Source organism: Anomalospiza imberbis, chromosome 20 (assembly GCF_031753505.1).
Source record: "Anomalospiza imberbis isolate Cuckoo-Finch-1a 21T00152 chromosome 20, ASM3175350v1, whole genome shotgun sequence".
Taxonomy (NCBI): Eukaryota; Metazoa; Chordata; class Aves; order Passeriformes; family Viduidae; genus Anomalospiza; species Anomalospiza imberbis.
The window spans coordinates 9,355,033-9,378,439 of NC_089700.1; the positions used below are offsets into that span (position 1 = coordinate 9,355,033).

The 23,407-nt window shown below is 48.8% G+C and overlaps 1 protein-coding gene and 1 long non-coding RNA gene across 2 annotated transcripts; one reads left to right on the top strand and one right to left on the bottom strand.

Moving 5' to 3' along the window:
• Positions 1–31: 31 nt before the first annotated feature.
• LOC137485902 (uncharacterized) lies at positions 32–2,720 on the top strand. Its single transcript, XR_011005494.1, has 3 exons — positions 32–286; positions 528–1,759; positions 1,803–2,720. It is a non-coding gene; the product is annotated as an uncharacterized lncRNA (long non-coding RNA).
• Positions 1,923–22,388, bottom strand: PPM1D (protein phosphatase, Mg2+/Mn2+ dependent 1D). Its single transcript, XM_068210676.1, has 6 exons — positions 21,764–22,388; positions 17,361–17,589; positions 15,049–15,173; positions 7,591–7,781; positions 6,405–6,644; positions 1,923–3,357 (listed from the first exon to the last, which is right to left on the bottom strand). Exons 1-6 carry the CDS (start codon positions 22,200–22,202, stop codon positions 2,812–2,814), a joined length of 1,770 nt encoding a protein of 589 aa, XP_068066777.1. The 5' UTR covers positions 22,203–22,388; the 3' UTR covers positions 1,923–2,811.
• Between the last annotated feature and the right edge of the window lie 1,019 nt (positions 22,389–23,407).

The window sequence follows — 23,407 nt, forward strand, 5'->3', positions numbered from 1 at the left end:
CGGAGGGGCCGGCGCAAGGGGGACAAGGGGGACAAGGGGCAGAACGCTGCAGGCAGAGTCCCGGCAACGGGGAAAGGCCGCGGGGCCCCCCAGCTGGAGCGTCTCCAGGCTGCAGAGCTCAGGGATAGCGCGGGTTCGTGAGGGGAGAAGAGCTGGTGCCCCTCAGAGCTCGGGTGCTGTGGCAGCGCTGGAGACGCGGCTGAAGAGGGGCCTCAGAAGCACCAAAGGGGCCCCAAGAGCCATGGAGAGAGACTTTGGGCAAGGGCCTGGAGTGACCGGACACAGGGTATGGCTTCACGCTGACAGAGGGTAGATTTTGATTATAGAAAGAAATAATTTCCTGTGAGGGTGGTGAGGCCTTAGCACAGAGTGCCCAGAGCAGCTCTGGCTGCCCCATCCCTGAAGTGTCCAAGGCCAGGTTGGACGGGGCTTGGAGCAGCCTGGGACTGTGGAAGGTCCCTGCCCGTGGGTGATGTTTAAGTTCTGCTCCAGCCCTGCCCAGCCCAGCGTGTGATTTATGTTTACAGGTGTCCAGCACTGCCCAGACGCCTCAGGGTGACACACGGGGCCCTGGTTCGGGTTTCCAGACAGTGGCACCAGGTCAGGAGAGGGTGACCTGCTCTGGGAATGCACCTGACTTCTGCGACAACACCATCATCCACATACCAGAAGAATGAAACAGTGACTGAAAACATTCACAAAGTGCCTATGAGCAGGTTTGCACAGCTCAGAGCTTTTATTTCGCAACAAAAAGTTGGAACTCGGGTTTGATCTTACCAAAGGAGCCTCTGTTAACTTACCAGGTGTAAATTTCCCGTCTCAGCTTCGAATATTCATTTCATAGAAGTCAAATGATGAAAGAGGTGGGCAAAGTATACCCAGGAGTAAACTGCTGCCAGTTTCTGTCAGCAGGGAACTTTCTGCCCAGTGCAGGCGAGCTCTGGCTGTTTAATCCTGACCATCATCCAGCAGCTTCCCCAGGAAAAACTGTAGGGTTGGGTTAGTTTATTAAGATTAAAAAAAAAAAAAAAATGCAAAAGGTGGAGAAGCCTGAGTTTACAACTGCTTGAAGAAACTTCAGTGAGGCTCACATTTCTGAGTGCAGCAGAATTCTATGGAAACTTAAATTTTGCTTCTGTGTAGAGCAAAAACCCTGGGAAATTCACTACACATCTTTTTTCTTTTGCATATTTCCCTTTTAAGTACCAATACAGTCATCTAACCGAGGTGTTACAGCCACTCTTTAGAAGGTTCAATGCAAACTGATTGAAAACAGGTAATTATTATTGTTGCAAAGGTTGCTGCCAGGCAGTTGCCACACACAGTTGTGGCCTCTGCAGCCTTTCCTCCCCATCTGGGGCAGAATTTCAACATCACAGCAAAACTTTATGAACTCAAGTTACTCCCCACATGCACAGAAATAAATCCTTGCAGGATCCAATTTGGACAGGCTGTTTCTTTCATCTCCTAAGGCAGCGCTGTGTTCCCAGCATGGATGAAAGGGAATATTTTCAGGAATAAAATCCCCTGGGATTTCTGTAACCATGGTAACACATATAGATAGCAGGCCTGGTTCCAACCCGTGTTTTATTGTTCCAGCAGTAAAGAACTGGGTTCTACAAATAACCATCCTGGCCACTGGAATAAAGTACTGCCCTTTTGCTTTCCCATCCAAATAAAATTTTAAAGTTTTAATATATTGCTACAGTTAAACATTCAGGATAAAGTGCCAAGATCAGTCCTGTCACAAATCTGAGATGTCTCGTTTCCTAAGCCACAGTGAGAAAGGGGAGAGTATTCAGATATTTAATGAATACCAGATAAATATGAATATTTTTGTAATAATAAATTCATCTTTCACTGCTGAGTAAATACCAGGACTTAAGCTTGAAATAAAAATTGAAAAATAAAAAGCATCCCCATCAAATTTTCATGTGTTTTATTGAGGTGAACATACACATGGTCCACATAGTCAATGAAAATAGTCATAAAATAATTTAAGAACTTGTGTTGAAAGGTATTAGCAGCACCATCGGTATTGGAATAGCAGAAAACATCTCAGGAGGGCAGTGATGCCTGGGTAAAATGCCATCATTTGGAACAGGGGATGGGAATGGCTTTGTCAGATGCTCTGGGGAGTCGGAGTTTTTAAAACACACTTTTTTTGCTAAATACTTTTGACGATTATTGTTACAAAAAATACAACTAAATAAGATACTGCATAGTATTTTAATTAACATAAAATCGACATTGAGGTGTGTAAAGCAAGACTCAAATCTCTGCTTCCACATACATTTCATTTCTGAGTAGAGAAATCTAAAATTTAAAACCAAAATATAGACCTAGTGTATTCTCTAAAAGACACACTTTAGGTGGAACGTATCAGACTACGAAAATACATATCTTCCATTCTGTTTAATAATTTACTTTAGTTAAAAAGTTGTGAAATTCTCCTCACAAGAAGCGTATACAAATTGATGACTTTAGTAAATTAACAAAAAGGATTATTTTACTTTTTGTTTTGTTTTTGTTTTTTTTAAAACAAGGCTTAGCCCCGCAGTAACAATTGTACAAGGAAGAAAAGAGACTACATTTATATGAAGGAATACAAATTTACACACATTTTACAGTGACTTATACCCTACACATCTACAAAATTCACAGTTATAATACAAGCAAGTACAAGGCTGGGATAAAGCTGTCGGATACCAAAAAAAGTTCCTACTTTAAAAAAAAAAAAAAAAAAAATCAACGGGAAGAGCTTCAAACTTGTGCACCCACTTGCAAAACTCTGCCGGGACGCGAGGAGGCTCAGCAGACGCACACGGCTTTCCTGGGCGGGTGGAACAGGGAGCTGCTGAGCTTCTTCTGCCCGCGCAGGCTGCGCCGCATGGCCAGCTTGGACGGGCTCCTGCGCTGCGGGGTGGCGGCCGTGCCCTCGCCCGGGCCCCGGCCCGGCCCCCGCCGCGGCTTCTTCACCGCCGGGCCCGAGTTGGATTCCTCCAGAGTCCGCTTAAAGCTGGCTGGGGGCGTCCTCTCCGCGTCCTGCGCCTTGCTTTGGCCGTTAGGGGACACCTTGAAGCCTTTTTGGTCCGTGCCTGAGTTGGCCGAGTTGGAAGGGGAGAGGCTGACCGACAAACCATTGCTGTAGGATTCCTGCAGCCTCAAAGCCAGGGCTTTGCTGCACTTCTCCTCCTGGGGGGCTGCATCCTTCGGGGTTCCTCCTGAGGAAGGTAAATTGCTTTTGGCAATCTCGTTTGGCAGCTCCAGGTATTTTTCTGAGAGCATGTTGCTGTGCAGGAGGGGAGGAATGGGCTCGGCAGAGTTCAGTCGTGGCCAGGGGTCATCTTCTACGAGCTAAGGGAAAAGGAAACAAAATACGTAGGCATAAATATAATCATAGAATCACAGAATGATCTGGGAAGGGACCTTCAAGATCACTTGGTTCCAAACTCTGCCACGGGCATGGACACTTCCACTGTCCCACCTGGCCTCAGACACTGCCAGGGACAGACTTTATCCCATGAGATAAAGTGTGTGGCACTTTGAGAACTTCCCTAAGCCTTGTCAAAGGCAGGAGAATCCTACTCCACAGCAGACTCATCTTCTCTCCCTGCTGAGAGGTGGAAGCAATCCTGACCGGGGATGTGAACGGCAGCTGCTGGGAACTCAGGGAAAGGCAGTGCCTGTAACCTCTGTAATCTCCAGCAGCATTTCCAACACTCAGCCAGGACTTCCCTCCAGACACGGACAGAGGCACTGCCCCCTGATTTATGTGTGGTCAGTGGCCAAAGAGCAGCAAGCGGCTCCTGACCTTTGTCATGTTCAGCACTCCCAGTTACTGCATGACCAGGTTATCAGGGGCTGGACCAGCTCCTCCTCACAGCCACCCACGCAGAGGGGCAGTGTCAGCCATCTAAAAATATTCCTGTTTGCTGTGCAAAGTGACACTTTTTATTGCCTGTGGATCGCTCACAGCACATCCAGCCACTCCCTGGGAAGCACAGGCAGTGAGGTGCCAAGAGCCAGGCACTTCCTAAGCTCTGGCCCTCATCTCTTCTGCAGCCTCCGAGAAGTGTTTGTGCCTCATTCTCAGTTTTACCAACAGGAAAATGGGGACAATACTTGCTCTCACTATCCACAGGGGGATTATCAAAATTAGTGTTTATGCAGCACCCTGAAGATAGGAATTCTGACCTTATTAAAGATTTAATTGTGAAGTCGTCCCTGGTTACTCGGTGAGTCCTTCAAAAGTCAATTTCAAGGCCACACTACACTCCCTCAGTGGAAGGCAAACGGCAGTTATTATTTTAAGAAAATCATGTGCTGGAAACTGAAATGCACGCAGCTGAATCAGTCAGGGACACCTCTCAGGTGAATAAACAGATGCTTCTGAAGCCACAACCCAGAACAACTCCAGGTTTAATAAAATGCACTCCAAAAGAAAAGATATCAGAATTGTTCCCAGCATCCACACTGGTTTTCCACGTCTCTCTACTCCTCTGAGGCTGCCCTTGTGTAGACAAAACCATTTAGATAACATTCCTTTACTACATTTAGCTACACAAGAGGGAAGACCTTTATGAATGGAATTTTAAAGGTTATTCTTCATCTCAGTTCCTGCAGAAGCCAGAAGGACACCAGATCACACACAGAGAGCGGCTCTGGCAATGCTACTTCAGCTGCTCAATTTAATTTCTGACATTGTGTCACATAAAACTTAGTTTTATGTTTTTTATTGTGCAAGACATTTCATGCTGTGGCTCTTTTCCCCAGCATCTCCTGCTGGTGCAAACAGCTGAGACCAAAGAAGGCTTTGGGAAGCCAAGGAAGGGCACAGGATGGACTGCTGGAGAGTGATGTAACAAAGCAGGAAAAATAAACCACGAATCACCAACTGAATTTCTCAACAATCCAATCAATCTTCCTCACTGGCCTCAGGAATACTGGAATTAATTTGGTATTAGTAATTGCTGCCAGAAGGACAAGCAATTAAGATATACTTGGGTTTAATTAAGAAACTTTGGTTTCCATCTCTTTCCAAATTAATTGTTTTGGCAGGTAGCAGCTGCCAGGCATCAAGGCCATCCCTGCTTCCCTCATAGAAACCGTGATTGAAAATTTTAGGAGCATTTAAAATTTAATTTTTTTTTCTCAAGATTTTACTAGGTTTAAAGCTCTTTGCATGGATTTTGCTCCACTAGATAAAAGGGGAGGAGACAAAGTTGAAGCTTGCCATTTTATTAGCAGCTTGTTTCTCCCAAGGGAATGTTTAAAACTCCCTTTCTAATTTCTGCTTTATTTTCCTTTGCCCAAAGGACAATTATCTGAAGATTCTGCAGAACATCAAAGGACAGTGACTTAAATCAGGAGCAGCTGGTAATTACTGAAACCAACAGCCACTCATAACTACACTCCAGTTCTTAGAGGGGGGGGAAGAAAAGCCACAAAACAACAAAACAAAATCCCTCTGAAGAGCTCTGCTTTATGTTAACAACTCAAACTTGCAGCCTCCAGAAAGACCTTATGTTACGATGTCCCTGCCTCCAACAAAGAACATCAAATCAACCAAAGGAAGATAACGAGATCTCCCAGTACAGAAAGAAAATGTTCTTTACAGCAACATGTGCTGGAACAAATTTAACCTTAAAAACAATAAAATCAAAGCCCAACACCACCACAACCAAACAAACGCGAAGCAAAGCACACCCTGTGAGGAACAGGTTCACAATCTGCAATCCCCGGGCTGGGCAAGCTACACAAGCACCTGGCAAGGCAGGAAGAGACACTGCAGCCCAGCCCTGATTTCTAAGGGGTGTGTTGGATGGGTTATTCCTTATACCTCTGAGCCCCACTCTGGTTCCTCTCTGTCTCAAAAGGCTGCCTTGAATTTTGGGGAGGATCTCGGGAAACTTACTTTAAGAGACAATGCATTTCAAGGTTTGAAAAGTAACAGTACTGATTTCTTCCACACTGGGGAGGGAGCACAGATCAACAGCTACAAATAAACCAGCAGCAATTCTGAGCATTCATACATTGAACACAAGGCAGAGTGTTAAAGTTCTTTAATAAATATTGTTAAAAGTTGGTCCACTCCTCAAAACCTTTGCAGGTGGAAGTATTGAGGATATGTTGTAACTGTGGATTTCACAGAATATCCAGAGCTGGAAGAGACCCACAAGGATCATGGAACAGCAACACCCTGTTTTAACCAACTGGGCCAATCTCAGTAATAGATTACCTAGTCATACACATGTAAAAATTCAAAATTAAAGCCAGCAACATCAAATAATGATGCACACTGACATCTCAGGAGTTTCTATGAGCATTTCTGAATCTCTGGCGATGCTCTGCTCGCCCCAGGGAGCTGGGGGAGGCAGAAAGGGGGCACGGAGAGCCCTTACCTTGAGGGGGGGCGTGCAGCAGCGGGAGGGGGGCAGGCTGCTGGCATCAGGGCTGCTGTAGCTGGGCCCCTCGGCCAGGTTGAGCACCAGCTCCTCGTCGCCGTCCCAGCGGCCGCGCTCGCGCAGGGGCGCGATGCAGATGACGATGGCGCTCGTGTTGTCCGCACGCAGCATCCGCTGCCTCCAGCGGCCCAGAGCCCGCCCCACCAGCATCCGGGCACAGGACTGCCGTGCCTCGCCCTGGGGACACAGGGACACACAGGGACACTGTCACACAGGGACACCAGCATCCGGGCACAGGACTGCCGTGCCTCGCCCTGGGGACACACAGGGACACTGTCACACAGGGCATCACACACAGAGCCACCAGCATCCAGGCACAGGACTGCCGTGCCTCGCCCTGGGGACACACAGGGACACTGTCACACAGGGCATCACACACAGAGCCACCAGCATCCGGGCACAGGACTGCCGTGCCTCGCCCTGGGGACACAGGGACACACAGGGACACTGTCACACACACAGAGCCACCACACAGGGTGTCTGTCACGCAGAGCCACCACCTCACCACAAGGCACCTCCTGCCACACACATTCCTACAAACCATGCCCCAAAGCACCTCCAGAAATTCTAATTAAAACACATCTTCCTTCTTCAATCCACCTTTAAATGAGTTTGTGGTATATTCCACATGCATACAGTGCTTTAAACAGCAGAAATAGCTGTAACACAGCAGGAGCTTGTGATAGGTTGGGACACAACCTACAGCCTTTCCAAAGCCCCTCGTGGGGTTTGCAGAGTGTTTACTCTCTGATGCTCCAATATTTGATGCTCTCAACTGTTTTGTAAAATAAATCAGAGAGTAATTTAATTCAGTCTAAACATTCTGCATTATAACATGCACCTTAATGTGAAATAAATTTAATGTTCAGCATTTTGTGTAATTTCCTTAGAGAAGAAACTCATTATCTCCTTTATTACTCACAGACAACACTCTGCTAGAAAAATTTCCCCAAAACATATTTAACATCAGCCACATTGTACCTACTTCTATGTTGTGGCAAAACCATCAATCTGTCTAAAGCCCACCAACTCTGCGGGGTACTTTTCATCCCTACCAGGCTGAGCAATTTTTAGAGGTAACAAGGATGAAATTTCCACGCTGAGTTCTGGCCACTGCTCTCACCGTGAAATACTTCTTCTCCTCGTGATCCTGGCACATGGAGATGGCATCCTGAGGTGGGATCATGTTCCAGAGCCCGTCGCTGCCAAGGATGATGTACTTGTGCTTCTGGGGGTCAATCGTGTGCACGCTGGTGTCGGGCTCGGGGGACACAACAAATTCCCCGCTGTAGAAGTCGTAGCTCCAGAGATCACCTGGCAAAGCAGAAAATGGGTTGGAATTGTTACACAACACATGAGAAATCTCACCCTTGGAAAATAGAGAAAAATGTTCCATCCCAGGAAATCCACCACCATCAGCCTTGAGTCACCAGCAGGAACATAAAGAAATTCCAGCCCAGTCACTGCTCAGCTGCTGCCACCTTCTAATCCTCTTTAAACTAAACCAAGCTGTAATCAGAGGTGTTCTACTGTCTTAACACAAGTATTTGTGGAAAAAGGAGAAATGAAACATATTAATACCTAGAAAGTGGTGGAACCTTAACTACTCCCCAAACTAAAACCTCTCTGAATTAACTGAGCTCTCCTCCAACAGCAGCAAAACCTTGCTTTGCTGATCCCACACCAAACGTGCAAATATTTGTGCGTGCAGGTGCCACAGGGAAGGGACAAAGGAAAAAGCAAAGGAGGAGACTGAAGCCTTTTCCCTGTTAAATTCCCTTTGCCATTCCTTTTCCTCCCACAGCCCGAGCATCTCTTGCAAAGCCACACGGGGCTCTCTGCAGCTCAGCGCCACGTGCCAAGTTTGGGAGCTGGACAGAAGCCACAGGAACACGGGCACTGCCTGGGCTCCAGCAGGAGGGCAGCAAATAAGAGCTCAAGCCTCTCCCTAGGATGGCCTGGTGCAGGGAACACTTCTATTTTTAAATGTCTCTCACTGTGTGAATGAGCTTGGGGTCACCTCACCAGAAACAAAGCTGAACAATCAGCCCCTGGTTCAAGAGCTCCCTCCAAACAATCCTCAAATAAAAACCACTCCAGCAGAAAAATGCATTTCCATATCAATTTATTTCAATTCTATTTATCAAGTACACTTGAAAAATTAAAAACCTTTTCTAAGGCTAGGCGTTCAAATCAAGAATAGTAATAATTTGCCCTAACACCTCTTTTTAAAATTTATTTCCATGTTCATAAACAGCTTCCTATAGTGATAAGCAGCAAAAAGTAACATTATTATTACTTGCAAGCACTGGCTACATTTTTCTGTGCAGAACACACAGCTTTAAAAGCAGAAATTAATTGAACTGTCAGAGCCAAGCAGCAAACAGAAGCTCAACAACTCAAGAGTAAGGTTTTGCCAGGCTCTCCCTTTTGATTTTTGCTGGACAAAGCCTGGAGCTTCCTCCACATCCATCAGCACCCTTTTAAAGACAATAAATAAGCTTTTTGTCTTCCTCCTTGCCTCCATTAGTTTTGCCTTAAGCTATCAACCAGTTGAAAAGACTTTTCCAGAAGCAGGAAAGGGAATACTTCAACTCAATTACCCCACTCCACCGCAGCCCAACCCCATTAAAGCCCCGGTTCTCCCCCCGGCCGCAGCAGCCCCACAAGCACATGCTGCTAATGAGCGCTAATTAAAAGCCAAGCCTGCCCCTACAGAGGTGCACTCGGCTGCCACAGGCTGCCGACAAAGCCAGCTGGCAGCGAGATCAAAATAAATACTGTAACACGAGAGCTGAGCAATTCTTGCATGTGAATTGCCGCGGAAAGTCCTCCTGCACCCCGAGTTTCTCACATCGCTCCGCACGGCCACAGCAGGTAAAGCTAACAAGAGCAGCATCAATTTCCAGAAAGGACAATATTTTTACACGTCTGTTCGCCACTTTGTTCATACTCATGTGGGAGAAATGACAAAATGTTATTAGCTGAATCGGGGTTTTAATTAAAAACACTGTGCTGGGTGATAAAAATAACCTGATGTTCATTAATTTGAGTTCTTCAATACATGTGTCATCGTGCCCATCTGCTGCCCTTCCCGAGGAAACAGCCAGGCAGTCATCACTGACCCCAGGGGATCTGCTCCAAGAGAAGGAGGCTCCTCACAGGGAAAACTGGGAATATCACCGTGGTCACAAGGCCAGCTCCAAGGATTACAAACTCCTGAAGGGCACAGAGTGACCCCACAGACCCTTCCAACCCTGACCCCAAAGCCAACCCATCTCCTGGGGAGGGGAACATTTATATTTTTATTTCTTGTTTTTTCCTGAAGGGCAGAGCTCCCCAGCCTAAGGCAAAGTTTTCTGGAGCTCCTGCCCAGCCCAGCTGTGCCCCCCTTTCCCTGCCCAGCTGTGCCCCCCTTTCCCTGCCCAGCTGTGGCTCCCCCTTTCCCTGCCCAGCTGTGGCTCCCCCTGTCCCTGCCCAGCTGTGGCTCCCCCTGTCCCTGCCCAGCTGTGGCCCCCCTGTCCCTGCCCAGCTGTGGCTCCCCTTTCCCTGCCCAGCTGTGGCCCCCCCTTTCCCTACCCAGCTGTGGCTCCCCCTTTCCCTGCCCAGCTGTGGCTCCCCCCTTTCCCTGCCCAGCTGTGGCTCCCCCTTTCCCTGCCCAGCTGTGGCCCCCCCTTTCCCTGCCCAGCTGTGGCTCCCCCTTTCCCTGCCCAGCTGTGGCCCCCATTTTCCCTGCCCAGCTGTGGCTCCCCCTTTCCCTGCCCAGCTGTGGCTCCCCCTTTCCCTGCCCAGCTGTGGCTCCCCCTTTCCCTGCCCAGCTGTGGCTCCCCCTTTCCCTGCCCAGCTGTGGCTGCCCCCTTTCCCTGCCCAGCTGTGGCTCCCCCCTTTCCCTGCCCAGCTGTGGCCCCCCTGTCCCTGCCCAGCTGTGGCTCCCCCTTTCCCTGCCCAGCTGTGCCCCCCTTTCCCTGCCCAGCTGTGCCCCCCTGTCCCTGCCCAGCTGTGGCTCCCCTGTCCCTGCCCAGCTGTGCCCCCCTGTCCCTGCCCAGCTGTGCCCCCCTGTCCCTGCCCAGCTGTGGCTGGGCCCCCTGTCCCTGCCCAGCTGTGGCTCCCCCTTTCCCCGCCCAGCTGTGGCTCCCCTGTCCCTGCCCAGCTGTGGCTCCCCCTTTCCCTGCCCAGCTGTGGCTCCCCCTTTCCCCGCCCAGCTGTGGCTCCCCTGTCCCTGCCCAGCTGTGGCTCCCCCTTTCCCCGCCCAGCTGTGGCTCCCCTGTCCCTGCCCAGCTGTGCCCCCCTTTCCCTGCCCAGCTGTGGCTCCCCCTGTCCCTGCCCAGCTGTGCCCCCCTTTCCCTGCCCAGCTGTGGCTCCCCCCTGTCCCTGCCCAGCTGTGGCCCCCCTGTCCCTGCCCAGCTGTGGCTCCCCCCTTTCCCTGCCCAGCTGTGGCTCCCCCCTTTCCCCGCCCAGCTGTTGCTCCCCCTGTCCCCGCCCAGCTGTGGCTCCCCCCTTTCCCTGCCCAGCTGTGGCTCCTCTTTCCCTGCCCAGCTGTGGCTCCCCCCTTTCCCTGCCCAGCTGTGGCTCCTCTTTCCCTGCCCAGCTGTTGCTCCCCCTGTCCCTGCCCAGCTGTGGCTCCCCCCTTTCCCTGCCCAGCTGGAGAGTTTAACACCCCAGCAAGGCAAGCCTGCAGAGGTATTTTCTGTGGCAGCATCTGTACAACTCTGGGAAGGGAAAGGGGAGAGGAGAGCAGCCAGAAAGCAGAGAACACGTTTCCCTGAGCATTTCAAAGTGCTCTGAAGTCTTTAATTGTGTTCCAAAGCAAGCAGGCAGAGCAGTGACCCTCTGGCAGCCTGGGATGTGCCAGAGGCTGGTGTTCCAGGGCTGCAATGCCAGGCTCTCAGGCTTCCAATTTGGGAGCCAGGCTATTTTTGCTCTGAATTAAAACCCAAACATTTACAGAACTCCTGACAATCTCGTTCTTTAAGAACTTACACACTGGGAGTATTTCTTTCAGTGTGAGGTTTGCATATTTCTTTTCCAAAAAAAAAAAAAAAAGTTATTAATGCAGCTCCTTCCGTATCTTCCAGAAAAACCTGTTTCTTAGTCCTGACTCAAACCAGAATAATATACAGAGATCTACACTGCATCTTCCAAAATGAAATAGATGTTTGAAATCAGACACTAAAGGAGCAGGAAACTAATTTAGCTGCCTGTAAGAATATATCACAAACTAGGCTGTCTCTCTTACTGTTACCTTGTAAAATACATCAACAAAGCTACTTCTAAGTCAAGTGCTGCCAGGAAAGTAATGGCAGTTACAAACAAAAACACCCATCGTGTAAGTGGGCTGGACTGGATTAAGCCCAAAGCCTTCTCAGAGCAAAAGCATGCCCAGAAATTACATAAATCAAGTCTTTCATTTCAGTTTCTGGAGATGCTGTTTTGCATATAAAAAGGGGTTTTGATTTTAATAGAGGAAAGAAAACTTTACTTTCATAACTCAGTCCAAAATAAAACCTCAGTTTGATTAATCCCAGAGCTTTTTAAATCAAAGTTTTTCTCCACAAGGAGCCACAGGTGCCCTCACATGATGTGTGTTACACACAGATCCCCAGAGCAAAGCACACGCTGCATTTAGCACAGCACATTTATTATTTTGTCTCAGGGCTGAAGAAAATTGTACAAGCTACAGCAAGATATCCTGAGGACAAGAAAAGAATCCCAAATGCACCCCAAGTTTATCTGGTTTTGTAGAGATAAAACAGAAAAGCAATTATGAATAGAAAATGGCTGTAAATACAAAGTATACAATTCCATGTGACTCAGGTTCATGGCCTACAATGGAGCAGGAAGGAAAAAGTGAGTGGCAGCTGTGCCCACTCTATTTGGTAATTTAATTTTAAAAACAGTTAAATGCATGTAAACAACCCTAAAATCTTACACAGCAATTTCCTCAGATCATTTGAGGTCAGCCTTAGCCTCTTCTCCAGGATTTCATGGTGTGTGCATTCAGAGAGCTTCAGAAAACAGCTCTGGCATCCAGTCAGTTGTTCTGGAAAACAGCTTCACAGCTTCCCTATCCCTGTCAAAGATTCCTGCAGCAGCTCCCCGTGGATTCCCTGTTCTGGCACAGAACTGCTCCTAGAGGGCAGCAGGAAATTCCGGCTCTTGGGGAGAGTCAAACCTGTACAGTGGAAGCTGCTCCACCTGAAATAGGGGTGAGTCTATTCTATTCTACTTTAAAAAAACAGGGAAAGCAGAGTTCATGTTCCCACAGGAGGGAGTGGTTGAACTAACGGGCTCCTGGCTCAGGTTTCATCCTTCATTCATTCAAACACCTCCCAAACAGCTCCAGCAGTGCCAGGCAATCCCTCACCACAGACTCCTGAGTATCTATTACAAGGCAAATCAGTATTAAAAAAATATTCTCATTGCCCAGAAAAGGTCAGCAGAAGTAGCTGTGAAAACACAGAACTACAGCTTAAAATGGTTTATTAGAAGACGCAGCAACCTGCTGTGTGCATTAAAGCATCTTACACATGCTCTGCAGGGACAGCACAAAGCCCAAATACTTCTGACTTGTTATGGGGCTATAAATAAATCAAGCATTATTTAAATACTTAAATACCGCCACTGTGCATACCACAAATGCTTATTTTAGGGCAGAAGGGCACTTCTGACAATCAGAATGGGGAAGGGTATGTCAGCAGAATTAATCTGGCCACGAGGATTTCTTCTGCACCAGGATTTTCTGCTGGCTGAGTGCAACTTTTCCACGGTGCTTTATTCCTGCTATTTCCAAAACCTTTCCTCAACTCCTTAAGAGTGCATTAGACTTAAAGACTGGGGGATGAGACTACATCAAGATACTTTAAAGTGTTGTAAGAGACACTTAAAACACCATCTATGATCTAAATTCTAGGGGTTTTAATCAGATAATCTCTCTCATTCCAACTATGATAAATTCCCAACTCTAAGCTTCTCTGTTGAGAGATTCTTGTTGTCCTGCTAAAAATTTTTATCCAGGTTGGGACCAGGCAGGAGGGGAGGCTGGTCCCAGCATGGGGTTTGAGCTTGCAAACCCCAGAATTGAGAAGAGATAGGTGTTCCCATGTTTTGGACCTGAAAACTCTCCAGTAATCCTCTCCTCATGCCCTTGCTGGCAAAGAATGCACTGGGGGCTAACAAATGCATGGTTCCTTGAACTCCCATCTGCACACAAACCCCAGCCAAATCCTTTTCTTCAGCTTGCTGGGAGCAATCAGATCAAAAGCCAGCCAGCTCTTTAGACAGGCAACAAACTTACAATCACAGGAACAAAAGATGCATCAAAATTAAGCATTCACATTTTGCAATGCAGGAACACCTCCTCTGTCCTGCAGGAGGCAACAACAGGGATGTGCTGCTCAGGGGATGCAGGTTTTTTTGCTACTCGTTTATTAGCTCCAAAGGATTCACTCAAATTCTCAAGTCAGTCCTCCTAACCACAAAATCAACTCTATCCTACTTGAAATATAACACATAAAGACTTTCAAATACTGAGAAAAAGTCCTTAAAATTAAAATTTTTAATTTTCAGGCACCTGTGACTCCTTGCTTGACACACAGCTGACTCCTCCATGTTCATTATCACTGCAAACTTCTCCTTAACTCTGGACAAATCCCCGTGGCACAGCTATTCCTGCCTGTGAAATCAGACACAGCAAGGCTCTGGAATGAGCCAGACCCTGGTCCCAGAACAGCCTGTCCCCACGGGCACTGCCAGCTGACCCAGGAGCACTGACAGCACTGCCATGGGCCTGCCAAGCTGCCAGGCAGGAATTGCAGCACAGCTCTTACAGGTAAAACCCACAATCCCATCAAACCAAACCTATTCTGGCTATACCTGCAGAGAAGACTCTGCACAAAGGGAAAAAACATGAGCAGCCAAAGACTGGCATTCTGCAATTGAATTTAAGGAGAAAAATGACCAGAAACACTAACACTCGTGAGTAAGAGATACCCAATAATTCAGTGAATAAGTACTTCCCAAAAAAAATCATCACAGGATATTCCAGGACAATTTCTAGTCCTGCAATATCCCTTTCTGTCCTTGGAATGAGGTGCTCCTCAAAGACGGTTCCTCTCAGTTCTAGTGCTCCCATAAAGGCAAGTTAAAGTTAAATAGATTTGACTTTCATCCCATTCTATGCCAAGTTAAAAAAAAAAAAAAGGATTCTCCACAAAAGAAAGACTGACGCAAGTCATACACCATCCAGCAAAACTTCATTTCTGCTGCAAATGAAAATGTGCAAGCCCTGTGTGTCTCCAGGAGGGAGAGCACATTTGTCTCCTCCTCACTGAGATAATGGGACTGTAATTTTTGACTAGTTGGTGGTAAAATTAAATCCCATCCTTGTAGGGCTGACACTGAAAACTCTGCACGTTAAGTCACGTTCTTCTCTCCCCAGTTATAGCACTATTCAAAAAAATGCAGTATTATTGTATTAAAACCACACTTTCAAGGCCCAGAATTTGAGAAGGCAAGTGAGGAGACCCCTGTAAATTCTGTGTTTGGGCAAAGCCAGGGGATGAGCTGAGCTGAGGGCACTCACCGAGGGCCCTGGCCACGGCCAGGAAGGGGATCTGGTCGATGACGGTGCTGCGGCGCACGGGGCCGTTGTGGGTCAGCCGGGGCCTCTTCCACACCACACGGTTCACACCAGACTTATTGATCACACTGAAAGCACCAGACAGGGCCAGAGGTTAGCAACAGCAATGAGGAAGTTGGTGTCAATGAGGCAAAACCAGGTAAATATGCAAATGTGGAGGTAATAATGATGGCACCCTCGGGGAAGTTCCTATTTCAAAACACTCAATAGCACTTTTGATAGTTCCATATAAAGCCAAGGGGAAAAGTGAGAGATGAGGGGCAGAAGAAAATAAAAAGCAAGGTAGTGAAGACCTGGAAGAAATTCTGTCTGGTTACAACATATGCAAGAGTGTCTTTTTAGTCTGTCAGACACAGAGCAGAAGCGGATTTGCCTCCCTCACACGAGGACCATCAACATCAGCTCACTCAGGTGGAAATTCCACACAGTTCCTCCTTCAGTCTTCTCCAGCGCCCAAAATTTGGCTGTACAGAGCAGCACGGCATAGTTGAAACAACAGAAAAGAAAGGAGCAGCCTCCTGAAAGGATTTGCTTGATGGAAGGAACACCAACAGGAGGCAGACACAAAAGAGGAATTGTCCCGGGCTGGTGTCTGCAGGAAGCAGGAGACTGGGAGAACAGCTCTGCATTTGCATGTGAACACCTGCTCTGAGGCACTGAGCACTGGCTTAGCTCTCCCAGATGGCACTGGAGGGTCAGAGGAGCTACAGAGCAAATAACTGGGGCAGCTGTGTCACGCAGGGAAGAAAGAAGAACAAGGATGAACCCTCAAGGAATAAGAGCTAATGAAACCAAGAACTAGCAAAGCTTGGTCCCAACCAAGTTAGGAACTGGATACTTGGAAGTTCCTTTCATCCAAGGAACAGCCAGTGGTAATTGGAAACTGAGCAGCTCTGGAACAGCCTCAAAACTCCTCATGCTGAAGCCATTCAAGATGCACTTCCTGACACTTCAAAGGCCTTAACAACAAGGGCATGTTCTGCTCCATCCAGAGCATGGCAAAGTCACAAACACCACATCCTAAAACCTGATCTCATCCACTTGTACAGCTAATGACCACACAGAGCTCACTTCAGTCACTATTGGAAAGAAAACCTCATCCCACACTCAGACTCTTACTGGGAAAATAGCATTTTAATGGAAGACTCCCTCATGCTCTCTAATCAAGTGTTCCCAGTTTGCTCTCATGAAAGACAAGGCATTCCCAAGCACAGCTGCAAGTTTCACCTCACTCCCACCACATGCCTCACAGCCAGCCTGGGAAAAACAGGAAGAGCCCCAGTAAAGATTAAAAAAATTAAAAATTAACCATTCCTGGAGATACTAAGTTTCAGGGGATGCTTCATTGCACCTTCAGAGATTTCCAATCTCTGAGAAACACCCTGGAAACCTACAGTAAACTGCCCCTGCTCAACTCCCACCTGCCAGAGGCACAAATATCTGCAGGTTAATGGGCTGACAGGGTTCCCAGAGGAATGATGTCAGCAGGAAAACCTTCAGTGATCCCTGCTCCGAGGAGCAAACCGAGGAGCAAACCGTGCCCATGCATCTGGTGCAGCACTGGGAGGACACAGAGCTCCCAGATCCCAGCCCTGGGGGTTGTCTCCAAACATTTGTGCCACCTGACAGAGCCCTGCCTGCTCCCCCTCACTCCCAGGGAACACACACCAGCTCAGGTGTGCCAACATCTGCCAGCTCCTGCCAGGGAAGGAATGGCTCCTGGAAGGACAGGTGCTAAATTGTGGTGTTAGAACAGCAAAGGGAGGATTTTGTTTCAAATGCAGGATTTTTCTCATGTTCCCTAAGCAGAAGCTTTGAGGAGCCTATTCAAAAGCTGCCATTGTCATCTCAGGGACATGTAGGATGCCTGAGAAATTAAGAGTGCTGTGACAAACCGGATATTCCAGACCTTATATCATTTTACCTACGTGAAAAGGCAATTTGCACAACCTGAAGGTTCCTCAGACTTTAAAGGAAAATAGGCCAAAAATGAACATCTCTGCTTCCAAGAAGTTATTGGTGAACATTTAGAACTGTACCCACCCTGCAGCTGCATGATCCACCAGGAAATTAAAATTCTAGATACACCATAAACCACTAGCAAAAAACACAACCGTGTAACAATGGATCCCTGTAATTTATTCCCCAGTAAGCTGTAAGAAAAATTAAGAGGACAAAAGCGAAATAGCTGAGATTCAGCTCCTTGCGTGCCCTCCCACAACAAGCTCAAGCTTAGTGAAAGCAGACAAACCTACCTGCCCCCAAGGCCTTCAATTCTCTCCCTTTCTTTGGGAAGTTCTGGCTTGTGGTCCTGTGTCACCTCCACAGCTCTCACAAAGTCATCCTTGGGGTCGTCCTGGACCCCCAGCACCACTCCTGAGTCGCCCACGTGGGCCACGTACATCTTGGAGCCGCGGATGATCACCACGCTGGCCGTGGTCCCCGACGTGCTGGGCAGGCCTGTCATGGTCTTGGGCCACTCTGCTGCAAGGAGAAACCAGGCAAACAACAGGCAAAAAGCACAGGTTTAGTTCTGGGGAACTGGGAATGTCGTGGAGAGTGCCTCGGAGGCTTGTGGGATGTTACAACAACAGCCAGGCCAAGAGGGGTCCCCAGGTCCCCCCACTCCTTGAACATCCTTCCCCAGCCTCAGCTTCAACTGGCACAGGATCAAAGCACCACGACAGGGTTCTAAAAACTGTCTCCTCTGGTTTGATATTCCAAGCATCACTAGAAGAACACGGGGGAAGATGTGCTCCTTGGGGGTTGAACAGGATCAATGAAGTGTTTCATTGAGAGTTACTCTTCACTTCCCTGTCTGAAGTAGTAGAAATGTCCTAAATTCAGTTATTTTGTCTGGATATTTGATTGGCAATCAAGATTTGTGGCCATTCCTGATCCCCTTGGGAGGGAGAAAAACTGCTATTTTACCTTCATAGGCTGAACAGCAACATTTTGTGCTGAATGACATCTCAAATGTTTTACTCACATTTCCAATTGGAGGGCTGAATAATTCAGACTATCTCTGTGTGCTCTCCTTAAATGCTACAGGAGATATTCCTGGGATTCAGAGTAATAACACAACTACACCTGGTTAGGGAAATCTCCTTCCTCAACTGCTTTGCCCTCAAACCACTTCTGTGAACTTGCTGTTTCAACTTCTCTCTCCAGTTACATCCAATCCAAATTTCTCTTTCATGCCTTTCCTATTTTTGTGTCTACACACACAAGTTCATCTTTCCCCAAGAGTACACAAGCTGACTGAGACAGCACCCCTATGGAGCCACAGCCCAGCCACACCATCCTTCTCCCCACCCCAGCACCCACAAAAGCAGGCCCAGCTCCCAGTTATCAGTTGATTCCAACTGCCAACAGCAACCTCATGTTTCTTCTTCGCTGCACCCACTCACATCTTCAGACAAACTCCAAAGGGAGCCTCATCTCCCTGTCACATTCTATCTCCTGCACTTCACAAGTCAGGCTCACACAGCACAACACGAAAATTCCACTGTGACACAAGCTGTTTGCAGGAAATACCCAGCTCAGGCTGCCAAAGCACTGCATTCTCTATTTGTGCCTGTGGCACAACAAACACACAGAAAAGAAACACACGAGGAAAGAAAAGGAAAACACAGTTATACCTTATCTTCTGTGAAAACAGATATTTTAACCTTCTAAAGCTTTAAACAGAACCCAAAAAATGAGGAACTTAAGTTCTAGTGGCACTGAATGATGTTCAGGTGTCTGAGGGAAGAAGACATGGAAGAGAGCTGATGGAAAAGGAGAATTTGGAGAAGCAGAATTCACAGGCAGGATGAAGACAAAAGTTGCATTTCCTCAGTGCGAGCTACCAAGACATCCAGCACAATTTAAACATTTAAGTTCCAACAGTTCTAGCTTTGTGTTCTAAACACTAAAAGACACTTTCTCCCTAGGAGCAGCTTTATTTCAAGAACACAAACATTCAATCAGCTTATTGGAAGTACTTTGTCTGGCAGTTTTAACTGTGGATATTAAATCTAACACATTCCAAAAGGAAAGCAAACAAGGGAGGGAGCCAAGTGGTAATGAGGACTTCAACCATGCACTTAACAGAAAACAAGCTGCAACTAATGAGTTTCTGTCAGTGTAGCAACCCCTGAACAGCAATAAAATGTATTAGAGAGTCAAATCAGTCTTTATGGGCATGCAGAGCAGAGAGAAGGAAATCACCCACTTGTGGGAGAAAGAATGATGCAGCAGCCTCAGATTTTATGCTCAACAAAAGCAGGAATTATCTGCCTGTCATCCCAAGACTGTAGTTCATGCCTTGCTCCTGTTCAGAGATAAGTGTTAGATACAGCCCAGTTCTCTGTAGAGATTGTGTCTCACCAGGAACCAGCAAAAGTGTCAAAAACTGCTGGGCTTTCTCCTGAGCTCAAGTATTAAAATCAAATCCATGGATCCAACTCCTCCATGGATCAGGAGCATCAACAGCACATCTTTCTGAAACATTTTCCCTCCCTCTACTTGAAAACCACTGCCCTTCACACTCAGCTTTGTAACTTTGAACTCATAAACTCAACTCATTCTGTAGCTTCCAAAATGAACTCTTACTCCAGAAGATCTCTGGCATTCTGAGAATTTTATTACTACAGAATTAACGCCAAAAACGATCAAATGGGCATTTTTCTGGTTTAGTTTTTCCTGGTACTGTCATGATCAGTGTGGTCTGTGTCTATCAGGGGATACCCTACAGAACTTCCAACAACCAAGAGAGCAGCCGAGTACAAGCTTCCCTTCCAACAGCCAAGTGGAAGCAATAAAGATTCCATCCTCCACCCCAAAATTCCAAACCATTCTCCCACACCCTTCGAGATACCAACACAGCCAGTCTTCATTTTGTGTCCACAGGGTCACCACCACACAGTTAAAAAGCTGCTTTACACGTGGTAATATGGAAAATTATTGCCTGTCAGTAGAATTCACACTGGGACTCCATAACAGGATGAAGTAATAAAGTAGAGATAATGATGGGCTTGTCCCACAGAACTCGGGCTGTTAAGCACGTGCAGCAGGAATCAGGAGGAGCAAACATGCTCTGGAGTTTACTAAACAGCCCACCTCGAAGTGCCATCAAAGGCTCCCAGCCAGAACTGTGCTGTTTCTCACAACAATTTAAATTGCTTCCACAACCCCGGTGCTGTTTGCTAAACACCCATTACTAAACAGAGCTTCCTGCACTCTTCTCCTCCCTGCCTTGGTGCTCACACAGAGTTCCAGTGACAAATAACACACCAGGGCCACAACAGCCAGAAAACTGAACTCCTTATCTTCCCCCAGCCCAGCCATGTCCCCCTGTTCACACATTTTGCTCCTTATCACCCAGCCCTGCAGCCCAGGAGGCCGCACACCCCATTGCCAAGGATGTGGTCAAGTTCTGGTGCTTCTAAAATTCACACCCTTCCCTCTGTACCCTCAAACTTACTGCTCCTTCCCCCGATATCTCCTCGAGTATCTGACATTTGCACAACTTCTCTATTTTGCTATTGAAGAAAAAGGAAAATGAAACTGTTTTGAAACTGTAATTACCCCACACCCCTCCTGAATCACCCACTGAAAGCCCAGGGTGCTCCCAGTGCAATTCTTGCTTTTCAGGTTTCCCTCCCAAGCCCAGCTGTCACTGTCACTATTCTGGATCCAGCTTTGCCGTGTTCCACACCGCCCTTCACACGCTGAACTCTGCTCTTGCTTTTTCTCTGAAGCCTCTGAATGTCTAAATGCACAAACGATACACACACATTCTATATAAATAACCACACTCTAAGTCAGAACCTTCATCTTAGGAAGAAAGAAAGCCTTTCAGAAACTCAAACTGCAGCCTCACAAGACCTCGGGGAGAAGGATGAGTACAGGAATGATGACTGTCACTTGTCTGGGCATGCTCCTGTCCTCAACACTGACTTATTTACAGCTTCTCTGCTACTGCAATTAAAAAAACTAATACTTATATAAATACATAGTGATGATACGTAGTTATATCTATCAAAACCATCCTCAGGATAATAAATATGTTTCCTATTTGTCAGGGACACTGAGTATTCCCCCATGCTCGCATATGAGCGAGTTATAAACCAGCCACATTTCAGTCCTTCCATCCGGACTCACAAAAACAGTCAGAAGCACCGCTAGGGAAAAAACACCGTTCCCAGCCCATTTCAGTTTGTTAAAATTACTTTTTTTTTCCCTTTTCATGACGCAAGGAAAATCTAAGGGGGAGTTCAGTGCGATTACCCAAGGCAACAAGAAGAAAACCTTCCCAATGAATCAAATTTGGAAACTGACGCTTAACACCCTGAAAACAAACTGCAGCCCTACCATCGCACCATTCCCAGCTACGTAACACAACAGCGTATCCTCGCCTTGTGTTTACATCTCTCTTCTCCCAGCGTGCCCTCCAGTTTTTCTTGTTCTCCCCCGTTACTCGGCTCGGCGGCCGGGATGCCCTCCCGCGCTCTGCCGCGATTCCCGGCGCGGGGATGGCAGCGATGGAGGGAGGGAAGCAGAGAGGGAGGGAGGCACTCACAATAGTGCGGGAGAGGGGGAGGAAAAGGCGGCTGGGAAGCGGCGCGGGCGGAGCGGGGGCAGCGGAGGGTCCGCGGCGGGCGCTGGCACTTACGCAGCTTTTTCCACATGGCGCGGTGGCAGGCGATGAAACCCTTGCGCAGGGCCGCGCACACCTCGGCCGGCTCCGCCGAGCAGAAGCCCTTCTGCTTCTTGATGAAGCCCCACAGGTTCTCCCGGGCGAACTGGGCCGCCTCCCGCCCGCCGTGCCCGTCGCACACGGCGAAGAAGGCGACGGAGCGGCGCGGCCGCCGCCCGGGGCCGGTGCCGGGGGGCTGCGCCCCGTCCTCGGCCGCCCGCGGGGTCCCCCCTCGCCGCCGCCCGCTCTCGGCCGGGGGCTCGGCGGCGCTGGGGCCTCCGGGCGCCGCTCCGCCTTTGTGCGCCCCGGCCGGCGGCGGCTCGGGCTCCACCACGATGTGGGTCACGTCCTCCATGTATTTCCTGCCGCCCTGGTCGGAGAACACGCTCACCCCGAGCGCGTACGGCCCCTCCATGGGGAGAAGGGGGGCGCGGCTCCGCGCGGCGCTCCCGCCGCTGCCCGCCCGCCGACGACTATTGCTGGAGACAGCAGCGGCGGCGGCGCTCGGGCATGTCCGCGGCGGCCCCGGGCCGCTCCCGCTGCCGCTCGCTGCGCCCGCCGGAACGGGAACGGGCCCGGCCCGGCCCGCCCAGCGCCCCCTGCCGGCCCCGCCGCGGCGGAAGGGGCGGCGGGCGCGGCCGGGGCTCCGCGGCGCCCCCTGCGGCCGGCGGAGATCCCAAAATCGCGACAGAGCCCGGGCGGGACGGGACCGGGACCCGGCGGGACACCCCGGTCCTGCTGCTGTCCCTGCCCGCACCCCCCAGCAATCCCCCCTGTGCATCCCTGACCGAACGCTCCTGGAGCTCCGGCAGCCTCGGGGCCGTGCCCATTCCCTGCGGAGCCCGGGCAGTGCCAGCACTCTCTGGGAGAAGAGCCTTTCCCTGACCTCCCGCCTAAACCTCCCCCGACACAACTTCAGGCCGGTCCCTCGGGTGCTGTCGCTGCTCAGCAGAGAGATCGGGGTCTGCCCCTCCTGTCGCTCTCACGAGGAAGGTGTAGGGAGCGATGAGGGTCCCCCCACGACACGCGCTCCAAAAAGGCTTCACCCAGAGCTCAGCATCGCAAGTAGGACGCAGAACGGGGAGCACAAGATTGCTCCCCTTGCTCCAGGAACCCCCTGGCTGTTACTCAGCCCTCCTGTCCCAGGAACCCCGCTGTTACTCAAACGCCCGTATTTCCCTGCTCCTTGCTTTCATCCCCGTTTTCCCACTCGATTCCCACCAATGACCCCTCTGGAATTACACATCCCGGCACCGTTTCATGCTCGTGACCGTTTAAGACGTTTCCTTCACGCTGGAAGGGTTTGTGTATTTCGGTTTTATAGCTGAAATTCCAGACATTGTTTTACTGCCAGCTCCCAGAGCCCCTTCTCACTACAGCGAAAACCACCACGGAATTTTGCAAAAATACTTCCCTGGAGATAATTGTTTGGCTTAAGGACTGCAAGCCCTTTAGCTTTCCTTCCATCAACCACATTAAAGTCAGTAGTATTTAAAAAATAAAAAGAATATCAACAAAGCTTTGGATTCCTGGAGCTCCGAGGGATTTGCGAACCTGTTACAACCATTAATGAATTAATCCACACTAATCCAATCAGGTAAGGATCCCTTCGTACTTTAC

Bases quoted from the DNA above. Each gene is read 5' to 3' on its own strand.
- PPM1D (XM_068210676.1), bottom strand. From the start codon at position 22,202: ATGGAGGGGCCGTACGCGCTCGGGGTGAGCGTGTTCTCCGACCAGGGC. The intron at 7,782-15,048 runs GTGAGTGCCCTC...CTGCTTTGCCAG, and splicing joins GGCCGTGGCCAGGGCCCTCG to GTGATCTCTGGAGCTACGAC. The intron at 6,645-7,590 runs GTGAGAGCAGTG...CTGTGTCCCCAG, and splicing joins AGGAGAAGAAGTATTTCACG to GGCGAGGCACGGCAGTCCTG.